Raw genomic sequence first — 16,624 nt, forward strand, 5'->3', positions numbered from 1 at the left:
GTGAGGGTATTTATTGAGGGTTTACAGGGTGCAGGGGGAAGGGCTGGGATGACCTGGGTGGGAGGGGAGACCCCTCCCTGATGATCCTGCAGCTCCAGACCCCCATGGCTGAGGTGGGGCCGGGACCCTAAGCACATTGTGCAGGGGCCACTGTCTTCTCCTCGGTCTTGCCATCGTGGGTGACCTGGCAGCTGTACCTTCTGCGACTTCTCCACTGGTCACCTGTCAGGCTCAGGTAGCTGCTGGCCGCGTATTTGCCGTTGCTCTGTTTCGAGGGCTTGGTGGTCTCCACGTCCTGGGTGATGGGGCTGCCATCTGCCTTCCAGGCCACGGAGACGGAGTCCGGGTAGAAGTCACTCATCAGACACACCAGTGTGGCCTTGTTGGTTCTGAGCTCCTCAGAGGAGGGTGCAAAGAGGCTGACTGTGGGAGTGGCCTTGGGCTGACCTGTGGGGTCGGGGAGGGGCAGGACACCAGAGGCTCAGAGTCCATTGTAGGCACCCCTGACCTCAGGGAGTAAGGAGGGGCCTGGCCCCCCCCAGAGTCAGTGCAGAACCATGGTGCACGCCATCTCCAGGGAGGGTGTTTCTGGGTGTTTCTAAAACAGATCTCTGTGAGTCCTGGAAACCCTTGAGGCTGGACCTGCTCATCACCTGTCCTGAGACCCTCTAGACCTTGGGCCCCCTCATGGGCACCTGCCCCTCAGCCAAGGCCCCAGCCTGTCCTGACATTCTCATGACACCTGTCTGGGGTTGGCTGTCTGTGTCTTGAGATCTGAGTCTCCTGGTGGATTCAATATGGGGACTCTTCTGTCCTGACACATCTGCTCTAGGGGCTGTAGGACTTTAACCTAAGAGGTGTGTCTTTCCCCAAGTCTATCTCTTGTGGAACCTCTCAGGGGACAAGGCAGAGTGAGCCTCCTTGTCCTGGACTCCCTCAAGCTGTGGAGTCCATGTCAGAGTCCTCTGCCTACAGAGCTGACCCGCCACACAATGGGAGGTGCCCGTCTGTAAGCTCAGGGGTTGACACCTCTAGGACTGCAGCTGGCAGAGGCCCAGGAGCCCCCTTCCCGAACACCAGGGTCTTCAATGATGCTGTGCCTGCCGACTTTGTTTCTGGACACTTCTCCTCACTCCTGACTGGGCCCCCTGAGTCCCAGGCTCGGAGCTATGACATGGTGGTCCCGAGGCTCCAGGATGCCCCCCACCTTCTTTCTGTCTCCAAGCCTAGATGCAAAGTCCCACAGCCCAGGTGACCAGCCTCATTCCTGAAGGTTCTGGGTCCTTCTAAAGTCTCCCAAGTGGTCACGCCCTCCATGTCCATTGTTCCTTTTCCCCTTGAGATGAGGCTGAAATGATCCCACAGACAAAGGTTGTCTGACAGGAGACTAGACGGAGGACAGAACAGAACAAGTCCTAGGGACCCAACATGGCTTGACAAACAGACAGTCAACACTGACCAGACTGCCCTGTCCAGCACCTCTGGCTCTAGAGACAGGGGAAGGACGGAGGCAGGCAGAGGTCTGAGCAGGCAGGGGAGGGGTCTTTACTCCCGAGCTGGGTCCAGGGAAAAAGCTGGACCACAGGCTGAGACAAGCAAGGTACAGAGAGAACAGCAGAAGCAGCAGCAAAGTGCCCCAAGTCTTGGGAAAAGCAGGGGACAGAGGGGAAGAAGAGACTCACCTAGGACGGTCACCTTGGTCCCTCTGCTGAATACATCCCACTGTGACAGAGGCTCGTACCAAAACCCCTCCCTGGTACTCCCCCTCCCCTACCTGCAGCTGTAAGGGAGGAAGCCAAGTTCTTCTCCCAGGTGGTGTCTGCTCAGCAGGGAGACCGCAGGGCCCTGACCTTCAACCTGCAGATAAAAGAGCAGTTGACAGCACCCTGTGACCAACAGCAGGATTCCTGGAAACCCAGGCTCCCTAAGGAAGTCAATGTTTTGAATTGGGTTCTCCCATGGACCACCTGCCCGGAACAAGAATGCATTCACTGGAGGGCATTTGTCAGTAAGGAGTGAGTTTTGGGGAAAAGGGGAAGTGGTCTCCTCCTGGAAGAGCTGATACATCCATGGTCCCCTGGTGAGACTATGGGGGCAACACCAGGATGTCCTCCACCTTCCAGGGAAGGGCAGGTTTCCCTGGAGCAAAGCTTCTTGGGAACTTCTCCAACACCCAGCCCTGTCTTCACTGGTGTCAGCCCCACCCTCCTTGCAGCTTTCCTACTTGTCATGGGCCTGGTGAGAGGGGCCTGGCTGGTCCCTATGGGAAACGCCAGCCTCATCCTGCAGAGTGTCCTGGGTAGCATCCCTTGTATCCCCTCACTCTAGTCTCATGCTTGGTACATCAGGTGTGTGGTGGCTGCCACTGCCTCTTTCTAATTGGACCTATTAGCAGCCTGTGGTCTCCAAACACCACTTCCTACTACAGGGAAGCAGGGTCACTGGCTGGTCCCAGGCCTGGGGCAGGAAAGGGACGACGAGGTGGAACATTTTGTCATCTGAGAAATCTGGAGCCATTCAAGTCCCCTGGGATCTTGTGAGGCATTCCAGGAGCCACCTAAAGAGGCTCCCAGTGGGCAAATGTCCATGTTCTGTCATCACCACATCACGGTGGATCCTACCTGTCATGCGACTATGGGCTAGAATTCACATGGCTCTGCGTTCGCCAACACTCTGGACGGCGGCTGGGCCCCAGAGCATGAGTTCGTGAAGTGGTGAATGAAGGGAGGAGTCTCATTCTTCTTTTATTCTAGACCATGAAACACACTTCTGGGTGACTAAATCACAGCAGCAGGGCCCTCCATCCCAGACCCGGCCCTGATGAGAAGGACCTGAACAGAGACACTGATCTTCCTGCTCATTGGAGGAGCAAAGTAAATGACCATCCGACTCAGCTCATGTCATGAAAACAATGATGACCCAACATGGTCCTGGCTGATCCCTGTGGGAATTTCCAGCCTCATCTTCCAGTTTCACCTTGCAGCACCCCCTGGGTCCCCTCAATCTGGTCTCACACTGGGTGAGTTAAGTGTGAAGTGGTTGTCATTGCCTTGCTCCAATGGGACACATTACCGAGTGTTCCAGCTGTGGTCTCCCACATCTCCTCCCAACAGACAGGAGCAGAATCAGTGGCTGAGCCTCAGCCTGGCCCTGGAATGAGACATGATGAGGTGGAACATGTCATTGCAGAAAGCAGGAGCCGTGGACATTGCCTGCAGTCATGAAAGTGGACCCAGGTGCCACCCCAAGAGGCTCTAGCTGGAAAGATGTGCAATATTGGCCCCATCCTTGTCACCAGCAATGTGGCCGCATGTCCTCATCAGTAAAATTTGATGATAGTGGATTCAGACACATCCATTTCACACACTTATTTAACACATTTACTGAGTTAGCACAACCGTTTTATTCAGAGTTCAACATGGTCGTGACTGCTTGCTCACCCCGGGAGGCTGGCAGGGCCCTGCCTCATCTCCGTGCCAAGTGTTTCCTGCCCGGAGCATGACACACCGGTTTTTAATTACAGCTACAGGGCCCCCCCTTCACGGACAGGCTGCAGCCCCTATAAGAAGGGCATGACACAGAACATGGACCCTCCTCACTCCTGCTCATCTGACTCAACCAGTGATGCTAAATGAATGACAGCCAACATGGGTGTTTGTGCTGAAAGCAACCAGTCTTCCTGAGAACAAGTTTTGCCTGTGCCCATCCTGAACCCTATTAAGCCTCTCCATGCAAGAACTTTGCAGGAAAAGCAGAAGCAGACAGAGGCGTTAGGTTCCAGCTCAAAGGGGCAAAGTCTGTCCCTGGCCTGGGAAAGACCTAGAAGCAGCTCTCAGCTCCGGCAGCTCCTGCCTCGCCAGGAAACTCTAGAGCCATCTGGGAGATTCCAGAGGGTTACAGTGGGGCCTAAAAACACATGCACCCATCGCCCATGCAAACCTTCTTGAAGCCCCGTAGAGATATAACTAAAGAAAGTCCCCAAAATATCATTTGTGAGGGATTTGTTGAGACGTCGGTTATTTCTGGTGTTAAGGAATGCCTAGTGATTTTTGTGTGCGTGTGATGTTTTATTTACCTGTAGGTCCGTATCTCTCCAGGCCAGCCACGAGTACCCATAGGTGAAAAGGTAGGATGTGTGGGATTTGCGTTTAAATGTTCATGAGGGAGGGGCTCTTCGGCTGTGGCCAGGTCCGAGTTCTCCCTGCATTGCTTCTTAGGTGGGCTGTGTGATCAGAACAGTGGGGTCCCTTTCATGCCTCCTCTCCTTATTTTTGTTTTCAACGTTCTCCACAGTATCAACTTTAACACACACAAAGGAGGCTGTCCTTGGGGCAGCCGCTGGGATGGGGGACCCAGGCATAGTACCCCGCAGGACTACGGGTTTGACCCTCTGAGAAAATAAGGAAAATAGGAAATAAGCCCAGATGGGTGCTGTGGACACGACAACCCTGAAGCCTCCTGCTAATCCAGAGCCTGGGCGTGGCGCAGGGGTGGCGATGAGGAGCACCAGGAGGTGGCCTTTCTCAGCCCTGTTTGACTCCAGAACTCGTTGAACTCACAGATCCCATCAATGAGAAAAAGCACCAGCCCCAGTACAGAAAGGGTATCCATTGATTGCCCAGGGAGGCAGGAGGACACTCAGTCCTTGCAGATTCTGTCTTTGGCCTGTTCTGGAAGTAGAAACAGGGTGGCCTGTGGGATCTCAGGGCACTGAGAACCAAGAGACATGGTGGGCGTCTCCACATACAGGGCGCTGACCTTGCCTGCTGTCAGGGGCCCTGGGCCGAGTCTATCTCTGACATGGGGCAGGAGGTGGCTGTGGGTGGGACAGGCTGAACCACAGTGAGCAAAGCAAGCAGTGGGGCCAAGCAGGCAGGAGGGCTTGGAGGTGCTGAGTCCCGTGGAAGCCTGACCTCGACTTAGCTCACAGCGCACACTACTCTGCCCTGACCTAGTGTCACTCTGCCTAGCTGTTCCAAAATGCCACTCTGAGTGAGCTTCTCTGACAAGCAATAGGTGCCCATTCTGTGCTAAAGTTGGTGCCTTTTCTTATTTGCCCAATTGCACCATGTCCTCCCCTGTTTCAGCCTAAATGTCCCAGGGCTACATGCACAAACCAACCGTAAATGGATCCTTTTGCCTGATTTAGTGGTCCAGATTTCCCAGGACTGAGATTCCAGCTCCAGGCTAGTGGTAACCTTGAGCTCAGCCACGGCCCCACTCTAATCTCACTCCACACGGAACCCAACCCTTGTGTGCATCAACCTCACATCATGTTCCCCAAACTGGCTCCACAGAACACTGGAAGTTTTCGAGGTATTTTGGGTCCAAAAGTGGGAAAAGGGGAACATCACATCAAACTCTTTTTGCTGCAGGACTTATCAGTACGCTTACCATTTAAGAGGGTGAAAGTCTAAGAAATGCAGCTGTATGTGCTTTGTGCAATTTTTTTTACAATTTCTTGGGGGTGGCACAAGTATGCCCCCCCACACGTGTTAAATACTACCCTGAGGGATCTCCCTTGCGTCACAGGAAATAATCCAATGTCTGTTCCTGCTGAGATCGTGGCCTTGAGTCCGAGTGTCTTTCCCTATTGTCTCTGTCTCTAGCCCACAGCTGGGCTCTTGGGTTCCTCTGGACATCCTCTGATGCCTCTCTCAGGGATCCCCCTGTTTCTCTTCCTTCCCAGGTGGACAAGACTGTGTCCCTGGATCATGTCAAGGAACAGCTTCTTGCTTGGGATCAAAGTTCCTACCAGGGCAGGGAGCTCACCTGGGTACCTAGTAGGGTTTTGAGGGCGGAACCATGTGGACATGGGATGTCATCAGGAACTACCCCTGCTCCATGCTGTGACCCTTCACTCTACAGACACAAACAGATACAGAGGGAATGTTAGAGCTGCTGGAAGACCCATGATTAGGTCTTTATTGAGGAGACATAGAATCGGTGTGAGATCCAGCTTGACAGAGTTGATGCCAACCTGATGGGACAGAGGCGAGTAAACACATAGCTCCTGGTGGAGAAAGGCCCAGCTAGCAAGAGGGCCAAAGATACGGAGGGTGTCTCTCCTGGGCCACTTTCCCCCTGGGTACCAGAATTCTCCCACTAGGAATGTGGGAGAAATGTCAGATTAAACATGACATAAAACATAATAAGGTGGAGCAGGGTTTCTGATTGAGAGTGAGGGAATTATTGAGGATTTACAGGGTGCAGGGGGAAGGGATGGGATGACCTAGGTAGGAGGGGAGACCCTTCTCCTGGGATCCTGCAGCTACAGGCCCCTGTGGCTGGGGTGGGGGCCTAAGCACATTCTGCAGTGGCCACTGAATTCTCCGTGGCGTGGCCCTCATGTGTGACGTGTAACACACTGAGAGGACATCAGCCTTGGGACAGCAGCTGGGGTGCAGACACAGGGCCCCTGGCACTGTGCCCATCAGGGCTACTGTTGACCTGACCATGGGACATCTCAGTTTGCATCTCCATGACAAGGGCTCACACAGGTGCTTTGGACACCACCACCCTGGAGGCTCTTTCTAATTCAGAGTCATGGTTTGGGCAGGAGTGGATGTGAGCGAGCACCAGGAAGGCCCCCTTCTCAGCCCTGCTGTGCCTCCAGAGTTCCCTATCCTGGAAGATTCTGCTCCTGTCCTGTCTGTGCCATACGGAGGCCACTGAGCAGGCAGCTCTCTACTCCCTGATATTATAGAAGCACAAAGAAGATGGTCTGGGAGCCCCGGGGCACAGAGGACCCACAGGATGCTGGGAGAGTCCACCTCCAGGAGGCTGACCCGGTGCATTGTCAGGACCCCCGCAGTGACTGTGTCTCTGACATCAAACAGCAGGTGCAGAGGGGTGGGGACCAGGAGCCACAGTGAGCAAGGGGGGCAGAGAGGTCAGGCCAACAGGAGAGTCTTTGTATGCTGAGTCCCCTCGGAAGCCTGACATTGACAAACCCTCAGTCCACACTACTCTGCTGTGACCTGGTGTCACTCGGTGTGACCACTCCTGAATTTCATTCACACTTAGCCTCTCCGACAAGCTATGGGTGCTCCTCCCATCCTGGGGTCTGTGCCTTTTCCCATTCACCCAATTTCAACATGTTGGCCCCTGATGCAGGCGGGGCATCTCTGGCCTCCATCCACAAACCAGCCATAAACTCAGTGGATCGCAGGCCTGACTTTAGTGGTCCAGACTCCCCGGGATTCAGATTCTAGTGGTCCTTGATCCTACTTATGGCCCCACATCCATCTCTGCTGAAACCAACCCACCCTGCCTGGCTCAAGCTCACACCTTGTTGCCCAAACTTATGGGTGGTCAAAGATGGAGAAGGGAACCTGGGTGATTAGAGAGAAGCTGGAATTCATCATAGTAATAGTTTGAGCTTAGCAGGACTGGTCCCTAGCACTCACTGAGAATGTGGCAGAAATGTCAAAATAAAATGAGACAAGAAATAATGAGATGGGGCAGGTTTTGATTGGCAGTGAGGGTATTTATTGAGAGTTTACAGGGTGCGGGGGAAGTGCCAGGATGACCTAGGTGGGAAAGGAGACCCGTCCCCTGGGATCCTGCAGCTCCAGGCCCCCAGGGCTGGGGGGAGGGGGCCAGGCCCTAAACACATTCTGCGGGGGCCACTGTCTTCTCCTCCATCTTGCCATCGTGGGTGACCAGGCAGCTGTACCTTTTGTGACTTCTCCACTGGTCACCTGTCAGGCTCAGGTAGCTGCTGGCCGTGTACTTGCCGTTGCTTTGTTTTGAGGGCTTGGTGGTCTCCACGCCCTGCGTGACAGGACTGCCATCTGCCTGCCAGGCCACGGAGACGGTGGGTGGGTAGAAGTCACTCATCAGACACACCAGTGTGGCCTTGTTGTCTTTCAGCTCCTCAGAGGAGGGTGCGAAGAGAGTGACAGCGGGAGTGGCCTTTTCTGAACCTGTGTGGTGGGGGAGGGGCAGGATATGACAGGCTCAGAGTCAGTCCCTTATGGAAACCCCTGACTTGGGGAGAGAAGAGGGATCTTGGGGTACCACATCCAGCTGTGTGAACCTTATTCAAGAGCTATTGGCCTGAGAGTCCTCAGCAGAAGGGTAGGTGTGGATGTTTTCACAAACTCATTATCTGTTCTGAGATCCCCAGAGCCTGGCCTGCCCCTCACCTTCCCCAGCCCTCCCGGGGCCCTGGCGTCCCTCACACACGTTTACCCTCTGCTATGGCCTCTGGCTCCTTCTGACCTCCTGACAGGGCGTTTCAGGTTTGCCTATTCCCTCAGCCCATGGGTCTGAGGTCTCAGACTCTTCTGAGGGGTGCACGTGGGGGGCAATTCTGACTCTGCTCCTCTCTATGAGGGACTCTGACCACTGTCCTTCAGGGCCCTTATACCCAGACCTTTGTGCTGGGGCCTCTTTCTGGGATCAGGGCCTGAGGACAAGAGGAGAAGATGGTGCCTCTATACTTTTCCTGGGTTTCTGTCCCTCCACAGTCTCTGCTAGGTCACCCACACCCCCGGGGCACTTGGTCACAGCAGCAGAGTGTTCACACTGTGGACTCTGGCATCTGTCTCTGGGGTTTGTGGGTGGGATGGACTGAGTCCTTGGAGGCCCAGGGACCACATTTTCCCAATATCCTCTGCCCTGATGACTTTCATCTGAACTATTGTGCCCAAATCCTTGTCCCTTCCTCTTTCCTAAAGATTCCCTGCTTCCAAGGCTGACTCAGAGCTCAATCATGGCCGTCCTGAAGCCATGGGTGTCCCCCACATCCTGTGTCTCACAAACTGGGAGTCCCTGCCCTGACCTCAGCACTGTGCTCCTCATCTTTCACCCTGACAGTGAACAGCAGGTGCTTCCAGGGTCTCCCGGGTGGTCACTCCCTCCAGGCCCCTTGTTCCCTCGTCCCTGTGAAATGGGGCCCAAGTGACCCACAGACAAAGCTGGTCTGACAGGGGTCAAGGGGGGACAAGACAGAAGAGAGCAAATCCTAGGAATCCAATATGTCCTGAGGGACATTCTGACAGACACTGGAGAAAGACTCCCTCAGACAGACAACCAGACAAGCAGATACACAGTCCCAATGTCTGATCAGGTCACACATCAGGCCCCCTGGCTCTGAAGTGACATGGGAAGGATGGAGACATGCGGGGCTCTGAGGGGAGGGTGCTGTCCCCAGAGCTGGGTACAGAGAGAAGCTTTCTGTGTGTCAGACACAAGACACACAGAAAACAGTAAAAGGAAAAACATTGCCTGGAACCCAGGGTAGGGCAGGGCAGGAGGGGGAAGGAAAAGAGACTCACTTATGATGGTCAGCTGGGTCCCTCCGCCGAACACACCACACTGTGACAGAGGTTCATACAAAAACCCCTGCCTGGGGCCTCCCATCACCTCGTGCAGCTGGGGCAGAGGAAGCCTGGTCACTGCACCAGGTGGCATCTGCTCAGCAGGCAGACCCATGGCCCCCACCCTCCCCTCCCAGATAACAGGACAAGTGTCATCCTGTGACCAGCCACAGGATCCAAGGACTCTCAGGCTCCCTGAAGAAGTTGGTGTCTTGGATGGGGTGTCCCCACCTACCATGGACCAGGACCAGGAATGACTACATTGGAGGGCATTTGTGTCCCTGAGCAGGGAATTACTATCGAAGGAGATGGGTTTTGCTGAGCACAGTTGGCACAATTGTGATCCTTGGTGAGACCATGGGGGAACAGGTGGATGTCTTCCTCCACTAAGGAGCAGGTTTCCCTGGAGTGCTGTGGCCTGGGACCCTTATGACCTCAGCCTAGAATCTGAGCAGGTGAGCCCCGCCTATCCTTGGATGGTTTTGCTTGTTAAGGGCATGGCCGGGGAGCCCTGACTAGTCCCTGCAGGGACCTCAGCAATGTGACATGGGAGCCTCCCCTGTGCCTCATGCCGGCCCAGAGGCAAGTTGGAGACATGAAGAGGTGAGAAGTGTTATCACACCAGAAAGCAAGAGCCATGGATGGCCCTGCGGTCAGGAACATAGACCCAGGCTCCACCTGAACTGGCTCTAGTCAGTGGCAAATACTCGTTTTCCAGTCCCATCATCATCACCAACCTGGCCAGACATCATCCATCATCAATACATTATCAGGGGAACCCATTCAGTTGTGTCCAAATTGCAAACTTAGAAACATATCTCTACATTAACTCATCTGTATCTTTCTAGCTTTCACCAGCACAGTGAGCATTACTTGTTCATCCTGGGAGGTGGGCAGGCATCTGGCTCATCTCTGTGCAAAGTGTTTCCTTCCTGAAACATGATACCTGCTCCCAGGTGGAGGACCTGCAGCTGCAGGGCCTCCCTCGTGACCTTGTTCCCCCTCAGAAGCAGGACATGAACTCATCCCTCCTGATCCCTGTTCCTCCCCCTCGTCTAATGTCACTACATGGATGACAACATGGCTAGGGTTTCCTAACAGGAAGCAGAATTCCCGATGTCCAAACTGAATGCTCTGCAGCCTCTCCAGAAGCACTTTGCAGGTGGAGCCGATCAGCTCCAGTTCAGGGAAGCCGAGGCTGCCCTGTCCTGGGAGCAGCTCTCAGCTCCTGCACCTTCTCCCTTCCCTGGAAACACTAGGCCATCTGGGAGATTCCTGGGTGTTAGGGCCGGCCTCGGAACACGCACACCCATCTCCCATTCCACCCTTGTTGGAGCCTTATATAACAAACAAAACCCCAGAGAATAACAACAGCACCAACAGAAAACTAAATAAACACATCATGGCATTGCCAAAGGATTTCATGAGACCCAGGTTATTTTTTGATGTTGACCATTACTGATAATTTCTGTATGCATGTGATAATATTTATTTGTACATCAAATCTTTCTAGGACAGACATGGCATATGTACAGGGAAAAACATACCCTGCTGGGATTTACCTTCTACTCACTGAGTAAGGAAGGTATCCTTCTGTGGCAGGGAGTTGGGGGGCTGCGCTATACAGGATTTGCTTGTGTCTCAGGGCTGTGGGCTGGATGATGAAGTTCATGATCAGGCCTGTTTTTCCTTAGTTGGATATTCCAACTTCTCCACACTATAAACATGTAACACAATGAGAGGACATCAGGCTGGGGGCAGTCCCTGGTGTGCGGAGACAGGTCCCCTGACATTGTACCCAGCAGGGCTACTGTTCATCTGTCATATCCATGACAAGGGCTCACAGGTGCTGTGAACACCAGCACCCTGGAGGCTCTTTCTAATTCAGAGCCAGGGTTTGGGCAGGAGTAGCTGTGAGTGAGCACCAGGAGGGCCCCCTTCTCAGCCCTGCTGTGCCTATAGAGCCCCCTATCCTGGAAGATTCTGTTCCTGTCCTATCTGTGCCACACTGAGACTACTGAGAGGGCAGCTGTCTCTTTCCTGATATGTTAGGGGTAGAGACCACATGGTCTGGGAGCCCCAGGGCACTGAGGACCCACAAGATGGTGGGAGAGTCCACCTCCAGGAGGCTGACCTGGCCCATTGTCAGGACCCCTTAGGTGACTGTGTCTCTGACATCGGACAGCAGGTGCATGAGGGGTGAGGATTAGGAGCCACAGTGAGCAAGGGGGACCGTGGAGTTCTGCAGGAGTCTGGGGTTGCTGAATCCCCTCAGAAGCCTGACATTGACAAACCCTCAGTCCACACTACTCTGCTGTGACCTGGTGTCACTCAGTGTGACCACTCCCAAGTTCCGTTCAGACTTAGCCTCCTGGCCAAGCTAAGGGCGCTCCTTCCATCCTAGGGTCCATGCCTTTTCCTGTTTGCCCAATTTCCCCATGTCGGCCCTGATGCAGGCAGAGCGTCTTGGGCCTCCATCCACAAACCGTCCATAAACTCAGTGGACTGCGGGCCTGACTTTAGTGATCCAGATGCCCCAGGATTCAGATTCTGGGTCCAGGCCACTGGTAACCTTGAGCCTAGTCGTGGCCCCACATCTGTCTCCTCTGACACCAAACCACTCTGCCTGCCTCAAGCTCACACCTTGTTCCCCAAACTGCCTTGCAGAGTGTTACGGGTGGTCAAAGGTGGAGAAGGGAACCTGAGTGATTAGGGAGAAGCTGGGATTCATCATAGTAACAGTTTGAGCACAGCAGGACTGGTCCTCAGCACCAACTGATAACGTGGGAGAAATGTCAAAATATATATGAGATAACAAATAATGAGATGGAGCAAGTTTTGACTGGCAGTGAGGGTATTTATTGTGGATTTACAGGGTACAGGGAGAAGCGCCTGGATGACCTGGGTGGGAGGGGAGACTCCTTCCCTGGGATCCTGCAGCTCCAGGCCCCCGTGGCGGGGGTGGGGGGCGGGACCCTAAGCACATTCTGCAGGGGCCACTGTCTGCTCCTTGGTTTTGCCCTCGTGCATGACCTGGCAGCTGTACCTGCTGTGACTTTTCCACTGGTCAGCTGTCAGGCTCAGGTAGCTGCTGGCCACGTATTTGCCATTGCTCTGTTTCGAGGGCTTGGTGGTCTCCACGCCCTGGGTGATGGGGCTGCCATCCGCCTTCCAGGCCACGGAGACAGAGTCCAGGTAGAAGTCACTCATCAGACACACCAGTGTGGCCTTGTTGTCTCTGAGCTCCTCAGAGGAGGGTGCGAAGAGAGTGACAGCGGGAGTGGCCTTTTCCAACTCTGCGTGGTGAGGGAGGTGCAGGATAGGAGAGGCTCAGAGTCCATTGTGGGAGCCCCTGACTCAGGGAGAGAGGAGAGGTCTGGGGGTACTACGTCCAGCTGTGTGAACCTTATTCAAGGGCTATTGGCCTGAGAGCCCTCTGTGTAAGGGCAGGTGCAGATGTTTTCACAAACTCATTAACTGTTCTGAGAGCCCCAGAGCCTGGCCTGCCCCTCACCTTCCCCAGCCCTCCCGGGACCCTGGCGTCCCTCACACACATTTACCCTCTGCTGTGGCCTCTGGCTCCTTCTGACCTCCTGACAGGGCCTTTCAGGTTATCTATTCCCTCCGCCCATGGGGTGAGGTCTCAGACTCTCCTGTGTGGTGTACATGGGGGACAATTCTGACCAGGCTCCTCTCTCTGAGGGACTCTGGGCCTTGTCCCTCAGGGCTCTTGTACCCAGACCTGTGTCCAGGGCCCTCTTTCTGGGATCAGGGCCTGAGGAAAGGAGGGGTAGATGGAGCTTCTATACTTTCCCTGGGTTTCTGTCCCTCCACAGTCTCTGCTGGTGTCATCCCCACCCCAGGGGCACTTGGACACAGCAGCAGAGTGTTCACGCTGTGGACTCTGGCCTCTGTCTCTGGGGTGTGTGGGTTGGATGGACTGAGTCCTGGGAGGCCCATGGACCATCTTTCCTCAATATCCTCTGTCCTGATGACTTTCGCCTAAACTATTGTGCTCAGAGCCTTGTCCCCTCCTCTTTCCTGAAGATTCCCTGAGTCCCAGGCTGGCTCAGAGCTCGGTCATGGCAGCCCTGAAGCCAGGTGTTCCCCACATCCTGAGTCTCTCTAGTCCTTGAACCTGTGTCTCACAGACTAGGAGTCCCGGCTCTGACCCCAGCACTGTGCTCCTCAGCTTTCGCCCTCATGGTGAAAGGCAGGTCCTTCCAGGGTCTCCCAGGTGGTCACTCCCTCCAGGCCCCTTTTTCCCTGCTGCCTGTGAAATGGGGCCCAAGTGACCCACAGACAAAGCAGGTCTGATGGGGGCCCAGGTGGGATGGGACAGAGCAGAGCAAGTCCTAGGAACCCAACCTGTCCTGAGAAATATTGTGCCAGACAATGGAGAGGCACTCACTCAGACAGACAACCAGAGAGACAGTCCCAATATCTGAAATGGTCACATATCTGGACCCCTAGCTCTGAGGTGACATGGGAAGGATGGAGGCATGCGGAGCTCAGAGGGGAGGGTGTGTCCCCCAGAGCTGGGTACAGAGAGAAGCTTGACCACAGGCAGAGACGAGACAAGGCAAAAGGAAAATAATTACCTGGACCCAAGGGTAGGGCAGGGCAGGAGAGGGAAGAAGAGACTCACCTAGGACAGACAGCAGGGTCCCTCCGCCGAAAAACATCACACTGTGACAGAGGCTCATACAAAAATCCCTGTCAGGGACCCTCTGTCCCTGCTGCAGCTGGGGCAGAGGAAGCCTGGTCAGTGCACCAGGTGGCATCTGCTAGGCAGGCAGACCCGTGGCCCCCACCCTCCCCTCCCAGAGAACAGGGTAGGAGTCATCCTGTGACCAGCCACAGGATCCGAGGACTCCCAGGCTCCCTGAACAAGTTGGTGTCATGCATTGGGTTTTCCCACACACCATGGGCCAGGAACAAGAAAGGCTGCATTGGAGGGCATTTGTGTCCCTGAGCAGGGAATTACTATGGAAGGGGGTGGGTTTTGCTGAGCACAGTTGGCACAATTGTGATCCTTGGTGAGACCATGGGGGGACAGGAGGATGTCTTCCTCCACTAAGGGAAGGCAGGTTTCCCTGGAGTGCTGTGCCCTGGGACCCTTCCTATGACCTCAGCCTAGAATCTGAACATGTGAACCCTGCCTATCCTTGGATGGTTTTGCTTGTCAAGGGCATGGCCAGGGAGCCCTGACTAGTCCCTGCAGGAGACCCCAGTCTCATCCATTCAGTCTCATGAATTAGGAAACCTGTGGCTGGAGGCAAGTTGGAGGCAAGCTGGAGAGATGAAGAGGTGAGGTGTGTTGTCACACCAGAAAGCAAGCGCCATGGACGGCCCTGGGGTCATAAACATAGACTCAGGCACCACCTGAACTGGCTCTAGTCAGTGGCAAATGTCCGTTTTTACAGCCCCATCATCGTCACTAATGTGGCCGGGCATCATCCATCGTCAGTAAAATGTCAGGACAGTCCATTCACTCGTGCCCACTTTGCACACTTAGTAACATATCTCTACATTAACTCGTCTGTATCTTTCCAGCTTTCACCAGCACAGTGACCATTACTTGCTCATCGTGGGAGGTGGGCAGGCATCTGGCTCATCTCTGTGCAAAGTGTTTCCTTTCGGGAACATGATACCTGCTCCCAGATGGAGAACCTGCAGCTGCAGGGCCCTTCCTCGTGGCCTTGTCCCCCCTCAGGAGCAGGACACGAACTCATCCCTCCTGATTCCTGCTCCTCCCCCTCATCTAATGACACTACATAGATGACAGCACAGCTCAGGTTCCCTTCCAGGCAGCAGAATTTCCGATATCCAAATTGAAGGCTGTGTAGCCTCTCCATGCCAGAAGCACTTTGCAGATGGAGCTGATCAGCTCCAGCTACAGGAGACTGAGGCTGCCCTGACCCTGGGAAGGTCCTGGGAGCAGCTCTCAGCTCCTGGACCTCCTGCCTTGCCAGGGAACACTAGAGTGTTCCAGAAGATTCCTGGGGATAATGGCCGGCCTCACAACACGGGCCCCATCACCCATTCCACCCTGTTGGAGCCTCATATAACAAACAAAACCCTAGAAAATAACAAGACCAAAAACACAAAACTAAGTAAACACATCATGGCATTCCCGAAGGATTTGACGAGACCCAGATTAGTTTTTTATGTTGACAAGTTACTGATAATTTCTGTGCACGTGTGATAATATTTATTCGTAGGTCACTTCTTTCCAGGACAGACATGCCATATTTACAGGGAAAAACATACCTTACCAGGAATTACCTTCTACTTACTGAATAAGGAAAGTGTCCTTCTGAGGCCGGGCTTGGGGGAGTGAGGGCAGCATTATACAGGATTTGCTTGTGTCTCAGGGCCATGGGCTATACTATGAAGTTCGTTATCATGCCTGTCTTTCCCTCGTTGGAGATTCCAAGTTCTCCACAGTATAAAATTGTAACACCGTGAGTGGACATCAGACTTGGGGCAATAGCTGGGGCCGGGGGATGGGTCCTCCAGCATGGTGCCCAGCAGGGCTACTGTGGATCTGGCATGTCGCCTCTCAGTTTGCATCTCCATGACAGGGGCTCACAGGGGAGCTGTGGACACCAGCACCCTGGAGGCTCTTTCTAATTCAGAGCCCTGGTTTGGGCAGGAGTGGCTGTGAGTGAGCACCAAAGGGCCCTCTTCTCACCCCAGCTGTGCCTGCAGAGGTCCCTATCTCGCCAGATTGTATTAATGGCCAACCTGTGCCACACTGAGGTCACTGAGACCATAGCTCTTCAGCCCCGGTTCACTGAGGACTCACAGACAGTGGGAGAGTCCACCTCCAGGAGGTTGACCTGGCCCGATGTCCGGACCCCTGGGGTGACTGTGTCTCTGACATCAGACAGCAGGTGCATGAGGGGTGTGGACTAGGAGCCACATGAGCAAGGGGGGTAGTGGGGTCAGACTGGCAGGAGAGTCCAGGGACGCTGAGTCCCCTTGGAAGCCTGACACTGACAAGCCCTTAGGCCACACTACTCTGCCATGACCTGGTGTCAGTCGGTACGACCACTCCAGAATTCCATTCAGACTTAGCCTCTCCGACAAGCTACGGGTGCTCCTCCCATCCTGGGGTCTGTGTCTTTGCCTGTTCACCCAATTTCCCCGTGTCGGCCCGTGATGCAGGTGGAGTGTCTCTGGTCTCCATCCACAAACCTCCCAGAAACGCAGTGGATTTCAGGCCTGTTTTTAGAGGTCCAGACTCACCAGGATTCAAATTCTGGGTCCAGAATAGTGGTAACCTTCAGCCT

The 16,624-nt window shown here is 54.5% G+C and overlaps 3 gene segments (V, D, J or C); all 3 read right to left on the bottom strand.

Moving 5' to 3' along the window:
- On the bottom strand, window positions 1-6,797 carry LOC128583419 (immunoglobulin lambda constant 1-like). The segment is given in 4 exon segments: window positions 1-447; window positions 1,683-1,722; window positions 1,851-1,857; window positions 6,754-6,797. Coding segments are annotated over 4 exon segments (411 nt in total).
- On the bottom strand, window positions 18-15,184 carry LOC128583421 (immunoglobulin lambda constant 6-like). The segment is given in 4 exon segments: window positions 18-127; window positions 12,302-12,622; window positions 13,975-14,071; window positions 14,981-15,184. Coding segments are annotated over 3 exon segments (621 nt in total).
- On the bottom strand, window positions 7,609-9,441 carry LOC128583420 (immunoglobulin lambda constant 6-like). The segment is given in 2 exon segments: window positions 7,609-7,928; window positions 9,285-9,441. Coding segments are annotated over 2 exon segments (477 nt in total).
- Window positions 15,185-16,624: the final 1,440 nt, after the last annotated feature.

This window comes from Nycticebus coucang, chromosome 4 (genome assembly GCF_027406575.1).
Source record: "Nycticebus coucang isolate mNycCou1 chromosome 4, mNycCou1.pri, whole genome shotgun sequence".
NCBI lineage: Eukaryota > Metazoa > Chordata > Mammalia > Primates > Lorisidae > Nycticebus > Nycticebus coucang.